Here is a 24,758-nt window from a genome sequence, read left to right as displayed (position 1 = left end):
GCGCTGGGAGGATCCAAGGTGAGCAGGTTGTCCCACGAGGGGCTCACGGTCTTAATGGCCATTTTAATAATAATAATGATAATGTTGGTATCTGTTAAGCGCTTACTCTGTGCAGAGCACCGTTCTCAGCGCTGGGGGAGAGACAGGGTCATCGGGTTGTCCCTCGTGGGGCTCACGGTTCATCCCCATTTGACAGATGAGGGAACTGAGGCACAGGGAAGTTAAGCGACTCGCCCACAGTCACCCAGCTGACAAGTGGCAGAGCTGGGATTCGAACCCATGACCTCTGACTCCCAAGCCCGGGCTCTTTCCACTAAGCCACGCTGCCTCTCAACGGTTGAGGGAACTGAGGCACAGAGAATAATAATAATGATGACAATACTGTTGGTATCTGTTGAGCACTTACTCTGTGCAGAGCACTGTTCGAAGCGCGGGAGTGGATACAGGGTCATCAGGCGGTCCCACGTGAGGCTCACAGTTCATCCCCATTTTACAGATGAGGTGACTGAGGCACCGAGAAGCCAAGTGACGCGCCCAAAGTCACACAGCCGACAAGCGGAGGAGCCGGGATGTAGCGGCTGGAGCCCCGGCCTGCGAGGCAGGAGGACCCGAGTTGGGATCCCGGCTCGGCCGTTTGTCTATCGTATGACCCGGGGGCGAGTCGCTTCACTTTTCTGGGCCTCGGTTCCCTCCTTTGGAAAACGGGGATTAGGATTCTGTGGACCCCATTTGGGACTGGGTCCATCCTGATTAGCTTCTATCCGGTGCTTATCCATTCATTCATTCAACAGTATTTACTGAGCGCTCATTATGTGCAGGCCACTGTACTAAGCGCTTCGAACGGACAATTCGGCAACAGAGAGAGACCATCCCTGCCCACTGACGGGCTTACGGTCTAATCGACTGTAACAGGGCCTGGCACCCTGGGACAACCTGACGACCCCGTATAATAACGATGGCATTTGTTAAGCGCTTACTCTGTGCAAAGCACTGTTCTAAGCGCTGGGGGGGATCCAAGGTGATCGGGTTGCGTCGGGCTCCCAGTCTTCATCCCCATTTTCCAGATGAGGGAACTGAGGCATAGAGAAGTGAAGTGACTTGCCCGCAGTCACCCAGCTGACAAGGGGCGGGGGCCGGGATTAGAACCCACGACCTCTGACTCCCAAGCCCGGGCTCTTGCCACTGAGCCACTCTGCTTCTACCTCCCCCAGCGCTTAGAACAGTGCTCTGCACATAGTAAGCCCTTAACAAATACCAACATTATTACGACTGTAGTAAGCACTTAGCAAATACCTTTATCATCATCATCATCATCATCATCATCATTAAATACCATTAAAAAAAATCCACCATGGCCCACCCGCCCCGTCCCCTGGCTCGCCCGGCCCTGGCTTCCCTCACCCCCGGGGGAGCCGGGAAGATCGGGTTCGGGTCCCAGCCGCCCCCTCCACTGTGCTGAGCGCCCCAAGCCGAGTCACTTACCCACTCGGGCCTCGGTCTTCTTCTCTGTAGAATGGGCATTCGAATCCCCGTTCCCCCCGCACACCTGGACAGTGAGTCCCCGGTGCGACGGGGACTGTGCTTGACCCGATCATCCTGTGTCGCCCCCGGCGCTTAGTACAGTGCTCGGCCCACAGTAAGCGCCGAACCAATACCACCCATCGTACGACGGGCCGGGGCACGCACACTGACCTAGGCGTTTCTCCGTTCGTCCGTTCATTCAATCGTATCTACCGAGCGCTCACTGTGTGCCAAGCACTGTACTGAGCGCTCGGGAGAGTACAAAATAACAACAGACACATTCCCCGCCCACAACGAGCTCGCAGTCTAGAGGGGGGGGACGGACATTAAAAGTTAATCATTCTAATAATAATAATAATTGATTCTAATCCTAATTCTAATCCCGGAGTTTGCCGTGGGCCGAGCGCTGTGCTAAGCGCTTGGGAGAGTCCAATAGAATGCTTAGTTCGGTACTCTGCGCACAGGAAGCGCTCAGTAAATACGACTGAATGACAGACAGGCGTATTCCCTGCCCACGACAAGCTTATGGTCTGGAGGACCGTCTCCCCGCCCTGCGTCTAGTACAGTGCTTGGCACACAGTAAGGGCTTGATTGATGCCGACAGTCGCTCGGGAGAAGCAGCGTGGCTCAGTGGCAAGAGCCTGGGCTTCGGAGTCCGAGGCCACGGGTTCGAATCCCGGCTCTGCCACTTGTCAGCTGGGTGACTGTGGGCGAGTCACTTCGGCCGTGTGACCGTGGGCAAGTCACTTCACTTCTCTGGACCTCGGTGACCTCATCTGTAAAATGGGGATTAAGACCGCGAGCCCCACGTGGGACGACCCGATTCCCCTGTGTCTCCCCCAGCGCTTAGAACAGTGCTCTGCACAGAGTAAGCGCTTAACAAATACCAACGTTATTATTATTATTCACTTCTCTGGGCCTCGGTTCCCTCATCTGTAAAATGGGGATTAACCGCGAGCCTCACGCGGGACAACCCGATGACCCCGTATCTCCCCCAGCGCTCAGAACGGTGCTCGGCACATAGTAAGCGCTTAACAGATACCGACGTTATTATTATAAAGAGCTCGGGCTTGGGAGTCAGAGGTCGGGGCTTCTAATCCCGCTTCTGCCCCTTATCAGCTGAGTGACTTTGGACAGGTCACTTCTCGGTGCCTCAGTGACCTCCTCCGTAAAGTCACTTCACTTCTCTGGGCCTCAGTGACCTCATCTGTAAAATGGGGATGACGACCGTGAGCCCCATGGGGGACGTCCCGATCACCTCGCATCCCCCAGCGCTTCGAACAGTGCTCTGCACATAGCAAGCGCTTAACAAATACCAACATTATTATTATTAAAGCGGGGATGAAGACTGTGAGGCCCACGTGGGGCAACTTGATGACCTTGCATCTCTCCAGTGCTGGGAACAGTGCTCGGCACATAGTAAGCGCTTAACAAATACCAACATCGTTATCGTTATAATAATGTTGGTATTTGTTAAGCGCTTACTATGTGCCGAGCACTGTTCTGAGCGCTGGGGTAGACACAGGGGATTCAGGTCGTCCCCCGTGGGGCTCACAGTCTGCATCCCCATTTTACAGATGAGGTAACTGAGGCACCGAGAAGCGAAGTGACTCGCCCAAAGTCACCCCGCTGACAAGTGACCGAGCCGGGATTCGAACCCATGACCTCTGACTCCAAAGCCCGGGCTCTTTCCACTGAGCCACCACCCATCACCAGCGGCCGGACACACGAGTACACGGGCAGAAGCAGCGTGGCTCAGTGGAAAGGGCACGGGCTTCGGAGTCAGCGGTCGTGGGTTCAAATCCCAGCTGGGTGACTTTGGGCAAGTCGCTTCACTTCTCGGTGCCTCAGTTCCCTCATCTGTAAAAATGGGGATGAAGACCGGGAGCCCCACGCGGGACAACCCGATCCCCCTGTACCTCCCCCAGCGCTCAGAACGGTGCTCGGCACATAGTAAGCGCTTCACGAATACTAACGTTATTATTATCAGAGCCAGGCGGCGGGACTTACCGAAGGTGACTTCTCCTCTGCCCGCTTTGTCGAAGAGCTGAAAGGCCACCAGGTAGAGGGCATCGGGGGCACAGAGCACCGACTCGAACGCCACGAACTCTTGGAAGGAGATGAGGCTGAAACACGGAGAAGCCCCCGAGGGGCCGGGCTCAGGGCACCGGGCCGGCCCCGACCCCCCCCGGGGACGTCCGGCGGGGCGAGCGTGTCCCGCAGGGCTTCACGCCCGCAGTTCGCAGGCTCCGGGGTGGGCAGGGATCGTCTATAAGCGCCAGGGTTCTCCCCCTAGGACTCATTCGTTCGTGCGGTCATTCATCCATCCAATCGTATTTATGGAGCGCTTACTCTGTGCAGGGCGCTGGACTAAGCGCTTGGAATGGACAGATCGGCAACAGATGGAGACGGTCGCTGCCCTTCGACGGGCTTACGGTCTCATCGGGGGAGACGGACAGACGGCAGAGAAGCAGCGTGGCTCGGCGGAAAGAGCGCGGGCTTTGGAGTCCGAGGTCATGGGTTCGGATCCCGGCTCCGCCACTCGTCGGCTGTGCGACCGTGGGCGGGCCACTTGACCTCTCTGGGCCTCAGTGACCTCATCTGGAAAACGGGGATGAAGACTGCGAGCCCCACGTGGGACAGCCTGATCCCCCTGCGTCTACCCCAGCGCTCGGAACGGTGCTCGGCACATAGCAAGCGCGTAACGGATACCAACGTTATTATCAACAACGGCGATAAATAGAATCGAGGGGAAGAACGTCTCATTTAGAACAACAGCAACTAAATAGAATCGGGGCGATGTACGTCTCATTAATAAAATAAAGAGGGTGATGAAGATCTGTACGGTCGAGCGGACGAGTACGGCGCCGAGGGGGCGGGACGGGAGAGGGGGAGGAGCGGAGGGAAAGGGGGGAGAAGAGGGTTTAGCTGCGGAGAGGTGAAGGGGGGGGTGGGTAGAGGGAGCGGAGGGGAAGGGGAGCTCAATCTGGGAGGGCCTCTCGGAGGAGGTGAGCTTTAAGTAGGCCTTCGAAGAGGGGAAGAGAATGAGTTCGGCGGAGGCGAGGAGGGAGGGCGTTCCGGGACCGCGGGAGGACGCGGCCCGGGGGTCGGCGGCGGGACGGGCGAGGACGGGGGCCGGCGAGGGGGGCGGGCGGCGGAGGAGCGGAGCGTGCCGGGGCGGCGGTGGAGAGAGAGCAGGGAGGAGAGGCGGGAAGGGGCGAGGGGATGGACAGCCTGGAAGCCGTACTTATGAAGCGCTTACTGGGTGCAAAGCACTGTACTAACTGCTTGGGAAAGCACAGTCCAACAGTGAAGAGTGACAATCTCCGCCCACAGACGGCGTAGAGGACGGCGCTCTGCGCACGGGGGAAGCGGCGTGGCCTAGTGGCTACCGACCTGGATTCTCATCCCAGACCCCCCGAGCCCAAGAGCCCTTCCCAGACCGAGCTCCCCTTCTCCCTCTACTCCCTCCACCGCCCCCCCTTCACCTCTCCGCAGCTTAACCCTCTTCTCCCCCCCCCCCCCTCCGCTCCTCCCCCTCTCCCTTCCCGTCCCCTCGGCGCCGCACTCGTCCGCTCGACCGTATGTATTTTCATCACCCTCTTTATTCTGTTAATGGGACGTACATCGCCTCGATTCCATTCGGCCGCCATCGTTTTTACGCGACGTCCTCCCCCTCGACTCTGTCCGTCGCCGTCGTTCTCGTCCGTCCGTCTCCCCCGATCGGACCGGGAGCCCGTCGGGACGGCGGGGACCGTCTCTATCTGCCGCCGCCTCGTTCGCTCCGAGCGCTCGGTCCGGGGCTCTGCGCCTAGTAGGCGCTCGGCAAATACTATCGAATGAACGCATCCCAGTTTGGCCCCTTCTCTGCTTTGCGACCCTGGGCAGGTCACTTCGCTTCTAGACAGTGAGCTCGTTGTGGGCAGGAATGTGTCCGTTACACTGTCCTCTCCCAAGCGCTTAGTAGAGTGCTTTGCACACGACAAACGCCCGATAGATACGACTGAGTGAACCTCCTTGGGCCTCAGTGACCTCGTCCGTAAACTGGGGATTAAAAGTGTGAGCCCCACGTGGGACAGGGACTGCGTCTAGCCGGATTAGCCTGTATCTACCCCAGCGCTTAGTACAGAAGCAGTGTGGCTCAGTGGAAAGAGCCCAGGCTTGGGAGTCATTCATTCATTCAATAGTATTTACTGAGCGCTTACTATGCGCAGAGCACTGGACTGAGCGCTTGGAATGGACCAATCGGCAACAGATGGAGACAGTCGGGGGTCATGGGTTCGAATCCCAGCTCCGCCACTTGTCAGCTGTGGGACTTTGGGCCGGTCACTTCACTTCTCCGGGCCTCAGTGACCTCATCTGTCAAATGGGGATGAAGCCTGTGAGCCCCAAGCGGGACAACCTAATAACCTTGTATCTATATCAGCGCTCAGAACAGTGCTTGGCACAAAGTAAGCGCTTAACGAATACCAAAATTATTACAGAGAGGCAGCGTGGCTCAGTGGAGAGAGCCCGGGCTTGGGAGTCAGGGGTCAGGGGTTCGAATCCCGGCTCTGCCGCCTGGCAGCTGCGGGACTGTGGGCGAGTCACTTCACTTCTCAGGGCCTCGGTCCCCTCATCTGTAAAACGGGGATTAACTGTGAGCCTCACGTGGGACGACCCGATGACCCCGTATCTACCCCAGCGCTTACAACAGTGCTCTGCACGTAGTAAGCGCTTAACAAATACCGACATCATTATTATCATTATTACAGTGCCCGGCACAGAGTAAGCGCTTAACAAGTGCCCTCAAAAAAAAAAGTCTGTCAGTTTCATGAGGGGAGGGATTATTTCTACTAACTCTATTGTTCTCTTTCAAGGGCTCGGCACGGAGCTCTGTGCAAAGAGGGCAGTCAGTAAATACCACTGGTTGATTGGTCTCTGTGGGGTCAATGGGGGAGAGTCGGGGATGGACAGGGGAGAGGCAGGGGTGTGGGATGGTCCGTGCTGGGTCGCTGGGGGAGAAGAGGGGATGGAGAGAGGAGAGCCGGAGCTTTTGGATGCTCTCGGCCCTAATCGTGAGGGTGGCTGTCCCATCCACGACCCGTCGCCCTCAGCGTCCACATTCCTGCCCCAGACGGAATCCTGGGTGGGACGGGCTCCGGAGGCGAAGGCCTGGGGGAGACTCGAGGATCAAACGGAAACTCCCCCCACCCTTAGCCATCAATCCCCTCACCCCCTCTTACCTCACCTGGCTGCCCTCCTACGCCCGACCCAGCCCGCACACTCCGCTCCTCTGATGCCAACCTTCTCCCCGGGCCTCCATCTCGTCTGTCTCGCCGCCGACCTCTCGCCCACGTCCCGCCCCCGGCCTGGACCGCCCTCCCTCCTCATATCCGACGGACAACTACTCTCTCCCCTTTCAAAGCCCATCTCCTCGAAGCAGCGTGGCTCACTGGAAAGAGCCCGGGCTTGGGAGTCGGAGGTCATGAGTCCGAATCCCGGCTCTGCCGCTTGGCAGCTGTGGGACTGTGGGCGAGTCACTTCACTTCTCTGGGCCTCGGTTACCTCATCTGTAAAACGGGGATTACCTGGGAGCCTCACGTGGGACGACCTGATGACCCTGAATCTACCCCAGCGCTTAGAACGGTGCTCGGCACATAGGAAGCGCTTAACAAATACCAACATAATAATCCTCCCAGCGGCCTTCCCTGACTAATCCTTTCCTCTTCTCCCATTCCCTTCTGCATCACCCTGACTGGCTCCCTTTATTCACCCCCCGCTCCCACTTATATCCACATCGGTCATTTATTTCTATTAATGTCCGTCTCCCCCTCAAGACTCCCCTCTCCCGTCCCCTCCCCTCGGCACCGTACTCGTCCGCTCGACTGTATATACCTTCATCACCCTATTTATTTTGCTAATGAGATACACATCGCCTCGATTCTATTTTTTTGCTATTGTTTTAATGAGATGTTCTTCCCCTCGATTCTATTTATCCCCATTGTTCTTGTCCGTCCGTCTCCCCCGATCAGACCGTGAGCCCGTCAGAGGGCGGGGACTGCCTCTCTCTGTTGCCGATTTGTCCATTCCAAGCGCTCAGTCCGGTGCTCTGCGCATGATAAGCGCTCAATAAATACTTTCGAATGACTATCAGCTCGTAGTGGACACCGAATGTGTCTGTTATATTGTCGTATACTCTCTCGAGCACGTAATACAGTGCCCTGCACATAGTAAGTGCTCAATAAATGGGATTGATCGGGAGATGTGCTTTTAATAAGACTTCGAAGGTGGGGAGATTATTGGGGGAGGGAGGATCGGATCCCAGGGCGGAGGAAATGAAGTCCATCCCACTCTCCCTGAGTCAGGCCCGCTCAGAAACACATTTTCCACCCGCTTTCTCTCTCCGATCAGCTTCCTCCTCCCGCGGACGGCTGATCCAGACAGAACCCGTGTGCCTCTCGCGTGCTTTCAGACATCGAACAATCTCCCAAAAAGAGGGAGCCAAAAATGGGGGGGGAGCCGGAGGGTTGGGGGGGGGGGGGGTGGATAATCAAACGTCTTGAGAGGGGGGTAAAAATGACTGATTCGCTGAGAGCTCCGCTAATGAGCTTTTTTGTTTTGGGAGATTAATTTGGGCGCCTGATGGCGCGCCTTGAGAGAAATCCCAGCTCCTCTCTGGCTGCCGTTACTGATGATGATGATTATTATTATTATTATGAAGATTAAAAACCGGGGGGAAAAATCGCTTAATCGACCGAGCCGGGATTTTTCCGTTTGAGTTCGCCCCCTCGGCCCCACGGTCGGTGGGGGAGGGGGATACACGCTGGTCCCAGGCCCGGATCGGTTTCCCCCTCTCCGCCGCCCGGCTCGACCACTCCCCCCCTTTCCTCTCAGCATTCATTCAGTCGTATTTACTGAGCGCTTACTGTATGCAGGGCACTGTACTAAGCGCTTGCACATCCCCAATTTCACCCTCGCTGCTGCCCGGCGGGAACTGGGGTGGCCTCACCCCAGCCCTACCCTCCCGCTGATGGATGGACAGGTGGATGGAGACTTTTTTTTATTATTACGGTATTTGTTAAGCGCTTAACTACGTGCCGGGCACTGTACTAAGCGCTGGGGTAGATACAAGCTCATCGGGCTGGACACAGTCCGTGCCCCACGTGGCGCTCAGAGGCTTCACCCCGTTTTAGAAATGAGGGAACTGAGGCTCAGAGCGTGCTGGGCACTGTACTAAGCGCTGGGGTAGATACAAGCTCATCGGGTTGGACACAGTCCGTGCCCCACGTAATAATAATAATAATGATAATAATGTTGGTATTTGTTAAGCGCTTACTATGTGCCGAGCACTGTTCTAAGCGCTGGGGGAGATACAAGGTCAACAGGTTGTCCCAGGTGGGGCTCACAGTCTTAATCCCTATTTTACAGATGAGGAAACTGAGGCACAGAGAAGTGAAGTGACTCGCCCACAGTCACACAGCTGACAAGTGGCAGAGCCGGGATTTAGATTTAGCCGGGATTAGAGAAGCAGCGTGGCTCAGTGGAAAGAGCCCGGGCTTTGGAGTCAGAGGTCATGGGTTCGAATCCCGGCTCCGCCACTTGGCAGCTGGGTGACTGTGGGCGAGTCACTTCATTTCTCTGTGCCTCAGTTACCTCATCTGGAAAATGGGGATTAAGACTGTGAGCCCCACTTGGGACAACTTGATTCCCCTGTGTCTACCCCAGCGCTTAGAACAGTGCTCGGCACATAGTAAGCGCTTAACAAATACCAACATGGTTATTATTACTAAAATGGGGATTCAAACTGTGAGCCCCACGTGGGACAACCTGATGACCCTGTATCTCCCCCAGCGCTTAGAACAGTGCCCTGCACGTAGTAAGCGCTTAACAAATACCAACATTATTAAGTGGCAGAGCCGGGATACGAACCCATGACCTCTGACTCCCAAGCCCAGGCTCTTTTCACTGAGCCACGCTGCTTCTCTACATTCAATAGCATTTAATGGGCGCTTACTATGTGCAGAGCACTGTACTGAGCGCTTGGAACGGACAATCCGGCAACAGATAGAGACCATCTGAACGAACGAATGAATCCCCCCACCAGGAATCAATGAGAGGGCAGAGGCGGTAATAAATTTATTCGATCGTATTTACTGATAGGACTGATTGAATGAATCAGCGAGAAGCAGCATGGCGTATAGTGGATAGAGCACGGACCTGGGAGTCAGAAGGTCATGGGTTCTAATCCTGACTCCGCCACCCGCCTGCTGTGTGACCTTGGGCAAGTCACTTCGCCTCTCTGTGCCTCATCTGTAAAACGGGGCCTGAGACCGTGAGCCCCACGAGGGACGGGGGACTGAGTCCGACCCGATTGGCTTGTACCGCCCCGGCGCTTAGTACAGTGCCTGGCACGTAGTAAATGCTTAACAAATACTATCATTATTATGAATGAATGAATGAACCCGCCACCGGGAACGAAGGATAGGGCAGGGGACGGTAATAAATGTGATCGACTGACAATGAATGACGTCCATTCCACCCAATCTACCCAAATCTATACCCCACGGGGAACGAATGACAGGGTGGGGGAGGTAAAAACGTGACTGACTGAATGGATCGATGAATCGATGAATCACCTCCAATCCACCCAATCTACCCCAGTCTACCCAAATCTACCCCATGGGGAAACAAATGACAGGGTGGGGGCGGTAAAAACGTGATTGATTGAATGGATCGATGAATCGATGACCTCCAATCCACCCAATCTATCCCAGTCTACCCCAGTCTACCCCATGGGGAACAAATGACAGGGTGGGGGAGGTAAAAACGTGATTGATTGATTGAATGGATGAATGAATCAATGAATGACCTCCAATCCACCCAATCTATCCCAGTGTACCCCAGTCTACTCCAATCTACCCAAATCTACCCCATGGGGAACAAATGAGAGGGTGCCGGTGGTAAAAACGTGATCGATTGAATGGATCGATGAATCGATGAATGACCTCCAATCCACCCAATCTATCCCAGTCTACTCCAATCTACCCCATGGAGAACAAATGACAGGGTGGGGGAGGTAAAAACGTGATTGATTGAATGGATCGATGAAACAATGACCTCCAATCTACCCAGTCTACCCCAGTCTACCCCAATCTACCCCACGGGGAACCGGAGACAGGGCGGTGATTGATTGATGGATTGAATGAATGAATGAGCCTCCCCCACCCCGCCCGCCATTTTGCAGACCGGGTGGAGGGGGCGGCCGAGCCACGTACCCATTTTTGGTCTGGTCCACGACGCCGGCCAGCAGCGCCTCGGTGCTGGGATCGAGCCGCCCGTCCCCGGCGAGGTTCAGGTACCGGGTGACGAAGTCGTGCGGGGACATGAAGGACTCGCCCCCCTTCTCGACGCTGGCATACTGCGGCGGGAGGGGGCACCGTCAGCCTGCCGGCAGGATGGCAGGGGCACGGACGGCCGCCCGGGCCCGGGGACGTGGGTCGGACGGGGAGGGGCACCCCCATGCCACCCGCTTGGAGTGGCGTCGGGTACAGCGGACACGGCCCCGAGACTCTGAAAGCCTTTATTGCCATCGCTCTCGTCCGTCCGTCTCCCCCGATCAGACCGTAAGCCCGTCAAACGGCGGGGACCGTCCCTATCTGTTACCGACTTGTTCACTCCAAGCGCTTAGTACAGTGCTCTGCACATAGTAAGCGCTCAATAAATACTATTGAATACTGAAGGCCCACCTCCTCCCAGAGGCCTCCCCGACTGCCTCCCCGACTGCGCCCTCCTTTCCTCTTCTCCCTCTCCCTTCTGCGTCGCCCCGACTTGCTCCCTCTATTCATCCTCCTCCCAGCCCCGCATCATTAGAAGCAGCGGGGCTCCGTGGAAAGAGCCCAGGCTTGGGAGTCAGAGGTCACGGGTTCGAATCCCGGTTCTGCCACTTGGCAGCTGGGGGACCGTGGGCGAGTCACTTCACTTCTCTGGGCCTCCGTCACCTCATCTGTCAAATGGGGATTAACTGTGAGCCTCACGTGGGACAACCTGATGACCCTGTATCTACCCCAACGCTTAGAACAGTGCTCTGCACATAGTAAGCGCGTAGCAAATACCAACATTATTACCATTATTATTATCACGTCCATATCTGCCATTTATTAATTTATTTCTATTAATGTCTATCTCCCCCTCTAGACCGTGAGCTCATTGCGGGCAGGTGACTGGTGTCATATTGTTATATTGTACTCTACCAAGCGCTTAGTACAGTGATCTGCACACAGTAAGAGCTCAAACAATACGACTGACTGGCCTGGGCGTCAGAAGGCCCTGGGTTCTAATCCCGGCTTCTCTGCCTGTCTGCTGTGTGACCTTGGGCAAGTCGTTTAACTTCTCTGAGAAGCGGCATGGCATAGCGGATAAAGCCCGGGCCTGGGAATCAGAAGGTCATGGGTTCTAATCCTGACTCTGCCACCTGCCTGCGGGGTGGCCAAGTCACTTCTCGGGCTCTCAGTTCCCTCATCTGTAAAAGGGGGATTAAGGCTGTGAGTCCCATGTGGGACAGGGACTGTGTCCAACCCGATTTGCTTGGATCCACCCCAGTGCTGAGTACAGTGCCTGGCACATAATAAGCGCTTAACAAATACCACAATTATTATTATTATTATTATTATCCTCCGGGCTTCAGTTCCCTCATCTGTAAAATGGGGATTAAGACTGTGAGCCCCATGAGGGACGGGGACCGTGTCCAACCTGATTAGCTTGTTTCTACCCCAGCTCTTAGAACAGTGCTTGACACAAAGTAAGCGCTTCGCAGATACCACTATTATTATTATTACTGATTGACACCGAGGATAATCATAATAATAACGCTGGTATTTGTTAAGCGCTTACTACGTGCAGAGCACTGTTCCAAGCGCTGGGGTAGATACAGGGTCATCAGGTGAGGCTCACTGTCTTCATCCCCATTTTACAGATGAGGGAACTGAGGCCCAGAGAACTGAAGTGACTTGCCCACAGTCACACAGCTGACAAGTGGCAGGGCGGGGATTCGAACCCACGTCCTCTGACTCCCGAGGCCGGGGTCTTTCCACTGAGCCACGCTGCCTCTCTATCCCTCTCCATCCCCGACTCTCCCCGCAGGGCGGCTCGCCCCAGGATCAGTTTCAGGCTGCCCAGCCGGACCTCAACCGAACCCGTGCCCAGATACCCGCCTGCGTCTGCCCACCAGGAAACCGTGAGAAGCTAAATAATTCCAGGGCGCCCTGGTCTCCTTCTTTCCCCAGCCTGATAAAAATTGCAATAAAAATAATAATAATAACAACTTTGGCATTTAAGTGCTTACTATGTGCCAGGCACCGTTACCAAACGCTGGGGCAAATCGGGTCGGATACAGTCCCTGCCCCATGTGGGGCACACAGCCCCAATTCCCATTTTCCAGATGAGGTCACTGAGGTCCAGAGAATAATGATAACAATTATAATTGCATCATTTAAGTGTTTACTAGGTGCCAGGCACCGTACAAAGCACTGGGGTAGACACAAATCATCAGGTTGGATACAGTCCCTGTCCCACATGGGGCTCACAGTAATAATAATAATAATAATTGTGGTAATTAAGCGCTTACTATGTGCCAGGCACTGGACTAAGCGCTGGGGTAGATACGAGATTATCAGGTTGGAGACAGGTCCCGTCCCACATGGGGCTCACAGTATTAATAATGATAATAATTGTGGTATTTAAGCGCTTACTATGTGCCAGGCCCTGGACTAAACCCTGGGGTAGATAAGAGATTATCAGGTTGGGGACAGTTCCCGTCCCACATGGGGCTCACAGTAATAATAATGATAATAATTGTGGTAATTAAGCGCTTACTATGTGCCAGGCCCTGGACTAAGCCCTGGGGTAGATAAGAGATTATCAGGTTGGAGACAGTTCCCGTCCCACATGGGGCTCACTAGTAAGAATAATAATAATAATAATTGTGGTAATTAAGCGCTTACTATGTGCCAGGCCCTGGACTAAGCCCTGGGGTAGATAAGAGATTATCAGGTTGGGGACAGTTCCCGTCCCACATGGGGCTCAAAGTAATAATAATGATGATAATTGTGGTATTTAAGCGCTTACTACGTGCCAGGCATTGGGGTGGATAGAAGCAAACTGGGTCGGACACCGTCCCTTGTCCCCCGGGGAGCTCAAAGCGTCAATCCCCGTTTTCCAGATGAGGGACCTGAGGCCCGGAGAAGTGAAGTGACTTGCCCAAGTGTCACCCATGCAGGCAGGTGGTGGAGCCGGGATTCGAACCCGTGACTTTCAGACTTCCAGGCCCTAGACCTTATGCCGTGCTGCTTCCCAGCATGGCCTGGGATCTGAAGGCCCATTCCCAGTCCTCCCCGCCCTCCTCCTCTGCCTCCAGCGGGGCCACCGGCACCCCCCGGGGCCACCCTGTTGGGGGAAATGCCCCGGGGGGGGCAGGAAGGGGTGAGGGTGAAGGTGGAGGGGGGGTCCAGACTGACCTTGAGGAAGATCGCCTTCAGCTCTGCCGCGTCCGCCCGCTTGATTGATGATACCTGTGGGCAATAATAACGTTGGTATTTGCTAAGCGCTTACTATGTGCCGAGCACTGCTCTAAGCGCTGGGGGAGATAGAGGGTGAACAGGTGGTCCCACGTGAGGCTCACCGTCTTCATCCCCATTTTCCAGATGAGGGAACTGAGGCACCGAGAAGTTAAGCGACTCGCCCAAAGTCACACAGCTGACAGGTGGCGGAGCCGGGATTAGAACCCATGACCCCCGACTCCCAAGCCCGGGCTCTTTCCACTGAGCTACGCTGTGGGCAATAATAATCACGATAATAATAATGATGGTATTTGTTAAGCACTTATTACATACTTAGACACTGTATTCATTCATTCAATTCAATAGTATTTATTGAGCGCTTACCGTGTGCAGAGCACTGTACTAAGCGCTTGGCACTGTACTAAGCGCAGGGGTGGATACAAGCAAATTGAGGTGGACGCAATCCCCGTCCTATGTGGGGCTGTGTGACTTTGGGCAAGTCACTTCACTTCTCCGCTTCAGTGACCTCATCTGTAAAATGAGGATGAAGACTGTGAGCCCCAAGTGGGGCAACCTAATTCCCTTGTATCTCCCCCAGCGCTTAGAACGGTGCTTGGCACATAGTAAGCGCTTAACAAATACCAACACTATTATGATTATCATTACTCAGTTTGTTACCAAATTCTTTCAGTTCTTTCAAAAAACCTTTTCACAAAATCCTCGCCATCCAATCTCCCCACTCCTCAAGACCGTAAGCCCATCATTGGGCAGGGATTGTCTCTATCTGTTGCCGAATCGTCCATTCCAAGCGCTTAGTACAGTGCTCTGCACATAGTAAGCGCTCAATAAATACTATCGAATGAATGAATGATTTTCCAGGTGTCACCCATCCACCTCTGCACCCAACAGAAACTCCTTACCGTCGGCTTTAAAGCAATAATGATGATAATAACGATGGCATTTGTTAAGCGCTTACTAGGTGCCAAGCACTGATCTAAGCGCTGGGGGAGATACAGGGTCATCAGGTTGTCCCACATGGGGCTCACAGTCTTCATCCCCATTTTATTCATTCATTCGATCCTATTTACTGAGCGCTTACTGTGTGCAGAGCACTGGACTAAGCGCTTGGAATGGACAATTCGGCCACAGATAGAGACCATCCCCTGTACAGACGAGGGAACTGAGGCCCAGAGAAGTGAAGTGACTCGCCCACCGGCACACAGCAGACAAGTGGCGGAGCTGGGATTCGAACCCATGACCTCTGACCCCCATGCCCGGGCCCTTTCCACTAATAATAATAATAATGTTGGTATTCGTTAAGCGTTCACTATGTGCCGAGCACTGTTCTAAGTGCTGGGGGAGATACAGGGTCATCAGGTGGTCCCCCGTGAGGCTTTAAAGGGGAGGAAAAGGGGGAAAATAGGGAAGGGGTGGGAGGGAAGGAGAAGGGAAAAGGGGGAGGGAAAGGGGGAAAATAGGGAAGGGGTGGGGGGGGAGAAGGGAAAAGGGGGAGGGAAAGGGGGAAAATAGGGAAGGGGAAGGAGAGGGGAAAAGGGGGAGGGAAAGGGGGAAAATAGGGAAGGGGTGGGGGGGAAGGAGAAGGGAAAAGGGGGAGGGAAAGGGGGAAAATAGGGAAGGGGTGGGGGGAAGGAGGGGGGAAAAGAGGGAAGGAAAGGGGGGAAATAGGGAAGGGGTGGGGGGGGGGAGAAGGGAAAAGGGGGAGGGAAAGGGGGAAAATAGGGAAGGGGTGGGGGGGAAGGAGAAGGGAAAAGGGGGAGGGAAAGGGGGAAAATAGGGAAGGGGTGGGGGCGAAGGAGGGGGATAAGGGGGAGGGAAAGGGGGGAAATAGGGAAGGGGGGGGAAGGAGGGGGGAAAAGAGGGAAGGAAAGGGGGGAAATAGGGAAGGGGTGGGGGCGAAGGAGGGGGAAAAGAGGGAAGGAAAGGGGGGAAATAGGGAAGGGGTGGGGGCGAAGGAGGGGGAAAAGAGGGAAGGAAAGGGGGGAAATAGGGAAGGGGTGCGGGGGAAGGAGGGGGGAAAAGGGGGAAAATAGGGAAGGGGGAAGGAGGGGGGAAAGGGGGGAAGGGAAAGGAAGAAGGAAAAGGGGAGGGGGAAGAAGGGAGACCGTGGGCCAATCCCTGGCCCGTATCCTGCCTCTGGCCTGGAACGACCTCCCTCCTCAAATGCCACAGACAACCACTCTCCCCACAAGCCTTATTAATAATAATAATAATAATGATGGTATTTGTTAAGCGCTTACTATGTGCCAAGCACTGTTCTAAGCGCTGGGCACTGTGAAGGCCCATGTCCTCCCAGAGGCCTTCCCTAAGCCCACTTTCCCTCATCTCCCGCTCCCTCCTGCGGCCCCCCGACCGGCTCCCTTTCTTCAATCCCCCTCTCGGCCCCACACCGCTCCTGTCCACATCCCTCATTTATCTACTTGTATTGACAATTGTCTCCCCCCCCAACCCCCGGACTTTAAATCCCTCGTGGGCAGGCAGTGTCTCCATTCATTCATTCGATCCTATTTATTGAGCGCTTACTATGTGCAGAGCACTGGACTAAGCGCTTGGAATGGACAATTGGGCAACAGAGAGAGACCATCCCCGCCCAACGACGGGCTCCCGGTCTAGAAGGGGGAGACAGCCGACAAAACAAAAAAATTCTTTTATTGCTGTACTGTACTTTCCAAGCGCTTAGTACAGTGCTCTGCACACAGTAAGCGCTCAATACGAATGAATGGACGTCGTCGTGAGCAGGGAATGTCGCTGTTTATCAACAGTAATAACTGTGGTATTCGTTAGGCGCTTACTATGTGCCGAGCACTGTTCTAAGCGCTGGGGGAGATACAGGGTCATCGGGCGGGCCCCCGTGGGGCTCCCAGTCTTCATCCCCATTTTACAGATGAGGGGACTGAGGCCCAGAGGAGTGAAGCGGCTTGCCCAAGGTCACACGGCAGACAAGAGGGGGAGCCGGGATTAGAACCCACGTCCCCTGACTCCCAAGCCCGGCCTCTTGCCGCTAAGCCTCGCTGCTTCTTTATATCGTTGAACCGTCCTCCTCCAAGCGCTTAGTCCAGTGCTCTGCACACAGTAAGTGCTCAATAAATACGATTGGATGAATGAATGAATGATAATAACGCTAATTATGGTATCTGTTAAGCGCTTACTATGTGCCCAGCACTGTTCTAAGCGCTGGGGGAGATGCCAGGTCATCAGGTGGGCCCACGTGGGGCTCGCGGTCTTCACCCCCATTTGACAGATGAGGTCACCGAGGCACAGAGAAGCGAAGTGACTGGCCCGAAGTCACACAGCTGACAAGTGGCGGGGCCGGGATTAACAGCAATAATAATGATATTGGTATCTGTTAAGCGCTTACTCTGTGCAGAGCACCGTTCTAAGCGCCGGGGGAGATCCAGGGTCATCAGCTTGTCCCACGTGAGGCTCACAGTTCATCCCCATTTTACGGATGACGTCACTGAGGCCCAGAGAAGTGAAGTGACTCGCCCACGGTCACACGGCTGAAAGCGGCAGAGCCGGGATTCGAACCCACGTCCTCTGACTCCCAAGCCCGGGCTCTTTCCACTGAGCCCCGCTGCTTCCCTTCTGCATCACCCCGACTTGCTCCCTTTCTTCCCCCTCCTTCCCAGCCCCACGTCACTTAATGATAATATTAATAATAATAATTATATCCACCTCTGTCATTATTTGATTTCTAATAGCCATCTCCCCCTCTAGACCGTCCGCTCACTGTGGGCAGGGGTTGGGTCTGTTCATTCATTCGGTCGGATTTATTGAGCGCTTACTGTGCGCGGAGCACTGTACTGAACGCTCGGGAGAGGACAGTACAACAATAAATAGGCACGTTCCCTGCCCACGACGAAATGACAGTCTAGAGGGGGAAGCAGGCATTAATAGAAACCAATAAAAAAATTACTGATATATATTTATTCATCCATATTTACCGAACGCTCACCGTGTGCCAAGCACTGTACTAAGCGCTCGGGAGAGGACACGATAACAGCGGAGACATTCCCCGCCCACAATGAGCTCTGAATCTAAGGGCGGACAGATATAAATATAAATTACCGATACGTACTCATTCATTCATCCATATTTACTGAACGCTCACCGTGTGCCAAGCACTGTACTAAGCGCTCGGGAGAGGACACTATAACAGCAAACAGACACAATCCCTGCCCTCAACGAGTTCTGAATCTAAGGGAGGACAGATACTCATATAAATAAATTACAGATATGTGCTCATTTATTCAATCGTATTTATTGAGCGCTTACTATGTGCAGGGCACTGTACTAAGCGCTCGGAATGGACAATTCGGCCACAGATAGACACCATCCCTGCCCAACGACGGGCTCTGCACATAGTAAGCGCTCAATAAATAGTACTGAACGAAGGGATAATCGGGGGAGACAGACCGTCTTGTATCCCCCCAGTGCTCAGAACAGTGCTTTGCACATAGTAAGCGCTTAACAAATACCAGCATTACTATGATTATTACATTTATTGAGCGCTTACTGTGTGCACAGCACTGTACTAAGCGCTTGGAATGGACAACTGGGCAACAGATAGACACCATCCCTGCCCAACAACAGGCTCACAGTCTAAACTGGGGAAACGGTTGAACGTACTGAGCGCCTGCTGTGTACTGAGCGCTTGGGGCCGTCCACTAGAGCAGAAAAATCCCTGTCACTGGGCAGGGATGGTCTCCATGTGTTGCCGAATTGTCCATTCCAAGCGCTTGGTCCAGTGCTCTGCACATAGTAGGCGCTCAATAAATACTATTAGATGAATGAAATGAATAGTAAGCGCTCAATAAATACTATTAGACGAATAGTAAGCGCTCAATAAATACTATTAGATGAATGAATGAATAGTAAGCGCTCAATAAATACTATTAGAGGAATAGTAAGCGCTCAACAAATACTATTAGATGAATGAATGAATAGTAAGCGCTCAATAAATACTATTAGATGAATGAATGAATAGTAAGCGCTCAATAAATACGATTGAATGAATGCAAAAACTCCCTGAGTGTCTGCGGGGGGAGACGGGGATGAAGCCTGGGAGCCCCACGCGGGACAACCTGATGCCCCCGTATCTCCCCCAGCGCTTAGAACGGTGCTTGGCACATACTAAGCGCTTAACAAACGCTATCCTAGATTTATTCATTCATTCAAGGGTACTTATTGAGCGCTTACTAGGTGCCGAGCACTGGACTAGGCGCTTGGAACGGACAATTCAGGAGCAGATGGAGACCATCCCTGCCCATCTGGGGAGCAGTGGCAAGAGGCCGGGCCTGGGAGGCGGAGGTCGTGGGTTCGAATCCCCCCTCCCACACTTGTCTGCTGTGGGACCTGGGGCGAGTCACTTCTCTGGGCCTCAGTGACCCCACCTGGAAAATGGGGGCGTCTGGGGAGCCCCACGCGGGACAACCTGATTACCTTGGATGAACCCCAGCGCTTAGAGCAGTGCTCTGCCCATAGTAAGCGCTTAAGAAACGCTATCCTATTTAGAGAAGCCAGCGGCAAGAGGCCGGGCCTGGGAGGCGGAGGTCGTGGGTTCGAATGCTGCCTCCGACACTTGTCTGCTGTGCGACCTTGGGCGAGTCACTTCTCTGGGCCTCGGTGACCCCACCTGGACAATGGGGAGGGAGAAGCCGGGATCCCCCGCAGCGCTTAGCACAGGGGTGGGGGCTGAAGAAGGGCCGTCGTTATCAATGGAAATCGATGGATCGATGGACGGATCAATGCCTCCCCCCCCCCAGGGTGGCACTCACCTTGGCAGCCGCCATGCCGTGGGCCTCCCTCGCCCTGCCCCGCCCCCGCCCCGGACCACGTGGTCTAGGCCCCGCCCCCCGCCCTCGGGCCCCGCCCCCTCCGCCCCCGCGCGGCCAATCGGCGTCCGCCCACGTGCGCCGGGCCCCGCCCCCTCCGCCGCCCGGCCCCGCCCCCCCGGCCCGCGGCGGCCGCCCGCTCATTGGCCGAGCCGCCCCCGTGACGTCATCCGCCCCCCCGGCACGTGGCGCCCCCGCACGTGGCCCCCGCCGGAGGCCGCACGTGACCCCGGCGGCCGCACGTGACCCCCCCCCCCCCCCCGGCGGCGCTGTCCAGCGGGGCCCAGCACGGCTGGGACGACAACGACACAACAACACAACCGCGACACAACGACACAACAACAACACAAAACAACAATAAAAATTAAAAAATGGTGTTATTTCTTAAGCGCTTACGGTGTCCCAGGCACTGTTCTAAGCGCTGGGGGACATCCCGGCTCTGCCCCTTGTCCACTGGGTGACTGTGGGCCGGTCACTTCACTTCTCTGGGCCTCAGTTCCCTCATCTGGAAAATGGGGATTAACTGGGAGCCCCACGTGGGACCACCTGATCACCTTGTCTTCCTCCAGCGCTTAGAACAGTGCTTGGCACCTAGCGAGCGCTTAACAAATACCACCATTTTTCTTACAAGGTGATCAGGTGGTCCCACGTGGGGCTCGCCGTCTTTATCCCCATTTCACAGATGAGGAAACTGAGGCCCAGAGAAGGGAAGTCACTTGCCCGCAGTCACACAGCTGAGGAGGGGCAGAGTCAGGATTTGAACCCATGACCTCTGACCCCCCCAAACCCGGCCTCTTGCCGCGCTGCTTCCCAATAACAGACCAACAGCACGGCTTAATTCCCGGGCCTGGGGGTCAGAGGTCGTGGGTTCGAATCCCGCCTCCGCCCCTTAGCTGAGTGACCTTGGGCAAGTCACTTCACTTCTCTAGGCCTCAGTTCCCTCATCTGGAAAATGGAGATGAAGACGGTGAGCCTCACGTGGGACAACCTGATGACCCTGGATCTCCCCCAGCGCTTAGAACAGTGCTCGGCACCTAGGAAGCGCTTAACAAATCCCAACATTATTATTATTATCGAGAGACGACAATTAGGAGACACATTCCCGGCCCATAAGGAGCTTCCAGTCTAGCCGAGGAGACAGAAGGCCGGATAGACACCTCCCCTTCTCTTCCAGAGAGCTCCTTCGTTCATTCAATAGTATTTTTTGAGCGCTTACTATGTGCAGAGCACTGGACTAAGCGCTTGGAATGGACAATTTGGCAACAGAGACCATCCCTACCCAATGATGGGCTCACGGTCTAATCCGGGGAGACAGACGGACAAAAACAATAGCAATAAAGCTCATCAAATCCCCACTCCTCTCCTCCCCTTCCCTGCAGAACCCCACTTGGAGGAGATGTGATTTTAGAAAAACCTCAGTTTTCCTCTCTATAGAGTGGGAATTCAATATCTCCTCCACCTCAGTTTCCCCTTCTATAGAGTGGGAATTCAATATCTATTCTCCTCCACCTCGGTTTCCCCCTCTATAGAGTGGGAATTCAATATCTGTCCTCCTCCACCTCAGTTTCCCCCTCTATAGAGTGGGAATTCAATATCTGTTCTCCCCTGCCTCAGTTTCCCCTTCTATAGAGTGGGAATTCAATATCTCCTCCACCTCAGTTTCCCCTTCTATAGAGTGGGAATTCAATATCTCCTCCACCTCAGTTTCCCCTTCTATAGAGTGGGAATTCAATATCTGTTCTCCTCCGCCTCGGTTTCCCCCCTATAGAGTAGGAATTCAATATCTGTTCTCCTCCACCTCAGTTTCCCCTTCTATAGAGTGGGAATTCAATATCTGTTCTCCTCCCCCTCGGTTTCCCCCTCTGTAGAGCGGGAATTCAATATCTGTTCTCCTCCGCCTCGGTTTCCCCCCTCTGTAGAGTGGGAATTCAATATCCGTTCTCCTCCGCCTCGGTTTCCCCCCTCTATAGAGTGGGAATTCAATATCTGTTCTCCTCCGCCTCAGTTCCCCCCCTCTAAAGAGTGGGAATTAAACATCCGTTCTCCTCCGCCTCGGTGTCCCCCTCTATAGAGTGGGAATTCCATTTCTGTTCTTCTCGGCCTCAGTTTCCCCCTCTATAGAGTGGGAATTCAATATCTGTTCTCCTTCCCTCGTAGACCACGATCCTCTCCGCCTTACCAGGCCACAACCTTGGCATTATCCTCGACTCGTGTCTCTCATTCGACTCCCACGTTCAATCTCTCCCGGTCGAGAGCGGCCCCCTCCTCACCGGCTCAGACTGGGGGTTTCTAGTGACCCCCCACTTTTCCCGCTTCTGGGGTTTCCCTCTCCCTTCCTCTCCCGAGGGATCTGGACCGGGGAGTTGAGCTGGGCAGGGAAGAAACCTCGGCCCTGAAGGATATTTTCTTTCCTCCACAGAAGGGCTGCAGCCAGCCAAGAACCCCGGGGGCATGAATAAGTTATGAAAGTAACTGAAAGAAAAATAATCATCCTTCGGGTAAAACAGACTTGTTTATTCTCTAGATTCATTTCGGCTGATTAATTATCAGGATCGGTGATGGGAGGGAAACAAGGCAGCCCTGATGAGAGAGTTGTGGAAGTACATGTTCGGAATATTGATCACAAGGTCGGGGCTGGAGATCTTGGGAGCCCCTCAGGGGAATCTTTCCCCATAAAACCACCCTGTCCGGGATTTGGAAAGGCGTGACGATAACGATGATTATACCGATGATTTCGAGTGGTCCAGACTCCAACGGACCCGGTCATTCGTTCCATCGTATTTATTGAGTGCTTCGCTGTCTGCCGTGTGACCTCAACTGGAAAATAATAATAACAATAATAATGTTGGTATTTGTTAAGCGCTTACTATGTACCGAGCACTGTTATGAGCGCTGGGGGAGATACAGGGTAATCGGTTTGTCCCACGTGAGGATCACAGTCTTCATCCCCATTTTACAGAGGAGGGAACTGAGGCACCGAGAAGGTAAGTGACTTGCCCGAAGTCACCCAGCTGACAGGTGGCGGAGCCGGGACTAGAACCCATGACCTCTGACTCCTAAGTCCGTGCTTTTTCCACTGAGCCACGCTGAAAATGGGGATTGAGACTGTGAGCCCCACATGGGACCGGGACTGTGTCCAACTCGACTCACTTGTATCCACCCCAGTGCTCAGTACAGTGCATGGCACATAGTAAACGCTTAACAAATACGATCAGTTTAAAAATTTTACTACGTGCAGAGCACTGGACTCAGCGCTTGGGAGAGTTCAGTGCCTGCCTCCCCCCTTCTAGACTGTGAGCCTATTGTGGGCCGGGATCGTCTCTATTTGTTTCTGAATTGTACTTTCCAAGTGCTTAGTACAGTGCTCTGCACATAGTAAGCGCTCAAAAATATGATTGAATGAATGATAGAACAATAAACAAACACATTCCCTGTCCACCGCGAGCTTACTCTCTAGAGGGATCCTCTCTATGCTTGTAAAAATTGTGGCGTTTGTCAAGCGCTTGCTATGTGCTAGGCACTGTACTAAGCGCTGGGATGGATAGAAGCAAAAAATATCTTTTAGTATGGAGGTTTCTTCCCGACCCCGGCTCAACCTCCCATCTCCAAGACCCCGTGGGAGAGGAGGGGAGAGGGAGCCTCCAGAGCCGTGAAAAATGGGGGGTCACTAGACCCCAATCTGAGCTGTGGGGGGTGAGGGAAGGCTCTATCATGAAAGACTGAACGTGCAGGTTGAAGAAAGACGTGATAAAGGGTAATGATATTTGTTAAGCGCTTACTATGTGCCAAGCACTGCTCTAAGTGCTGGGGTAGATACAAGGTCATCGGGTTGTCCCATGGAGGACTTACAGACTTAATTCCCATTTCACAGATGAGGTAACTGAGGCACAGAGAAGTGAAGTGACTTGCCCAAAGACACCCAGCTGATAAGTGGCAGAGCCAGGATTAGAACCCACGACCTCTGATTCCTAAGCCCGTGCTCTTTCCACTAAACCACATTGCTTCCCCGACTACGCCACGCTGCTTCCCAGTAGAGTTATTGTAATTATTATGATATTCGTTAAGCACTTACTATGTGCCAGGCACTGTACTAAGCGCTGGGTTGGATTATCATTATCATTATTATGACCCTGGGCAAGTCACTTCACTTCTGTGAGCCTCAGTGACCTCATTTGTAAAATGGGGAATGAGACTCTGTGCCTGGGACAGGGACTGTGTCCAACACGATTTGCTTGGATCCACCCCGGGGCTTAGTACAGTGCCTGGCACATAGTAGCACTTAACAAATACCACAATTATTCATTATTATTAAGGTTTCCCTCAGTATTGTGGGGTTGGGGTGAGTATCAAAGTGTTTAAGGGGTACAGAGCCAAGCGCGTAGCTGACGCAGAGGGGACGGTGGAGGAGGGGAAATGAAGGCTTTAGTCCGGGAAGGCCTCCAGGAGGAGATAATAATAATGTTGGTATTTGTTAAGCGCTTACTATGTGCAGAGCACTGTTCTAAGCGCTGGGGGAGATACGGGGTCATCAGGTTGTCCCTCGTGGGGCTCACAGTCTTCATCCCCCTTTTACAGATGAGGTGACTGAGGCACAGAGAAGTGAAGTGACTTGCCCACAGTCACCCAGCTGCCAAGTGGCAGAGCGGGGATTCGAACCCATGACCTCTGACTCCCAAGCCCGGGCCCTTTCCACCGAGTCACGCTGCTTCCCTAGGAGATGGGATTCGAGGAGGGTTTTGAAGGTGGGGAGAGCGGTGGATTGTCAGTTTATGAAGTGGGAGGGTGTTCCAGACCGGAGGGGGGATGTGGGAAATATTTCTGGATACGCACCCAGAGAAAGAGTGTTGAC

General features: G+C 54.1%; 1 protein-coding gene across 1 annotated transcript in view; it reads right to left on the bottom strand.

Moving 5' to 3' along the window:
* Window positions 1-19,898, bottom strand: part of SLC25A13 (solute carrier family 25 member 13) — a 72,585-nt gene extending 52,687 nt beyond the window's left edge. Inside the window, exons 1-4 of the mRNA XM_029071136.2 lie at window positions 19,853-19,898; window positions 14,016-14,069; window positions 10,779-10,921; window positions 3,532-3,647 (exon numbers count right to left, since the gene is read on the bottom strand). Coding sequence (XP_028926969.1) covers window positions 3,532-3,647; window positions 10,779-10,921; window positions 14,016-14,069; window positions 19,853-19,867 — 328 coding nt within the window. The 5' untranslated portion in view covers window positions 19,868-19,898. The remainder of the gene's footprint in view (window positions 1-3,531; window positions 3,648-10,778; window positions 10,922-14,015; window positions 14,070-19,852) is intronic.
* Window positions 19,899-24,758: the final 4,860 nt, after the last annotated feature.

Source organism: Ornithorhynchus anatinus, chromosome 8 (assembly GCF_004115215.2).
Source record: "Ornithorhynchus anatinus isolate Pmale09 chromosome 8, mOrnAna1.pri.v4, whole genome shotgun sequence".
NCBI classification, from domain to species: domain Eukaryota; kingdom Metazoa; phylum Chordata; class Mammalia; order Monotremata; family Ornithorhynchidae; genus Ornithorhynchus; species Ornithorhynchus anatinus.
Note: the sequence above shows the minus strand (reverse complement) of the source record. Positions and strands in the feature narration are given on the sequence as shown.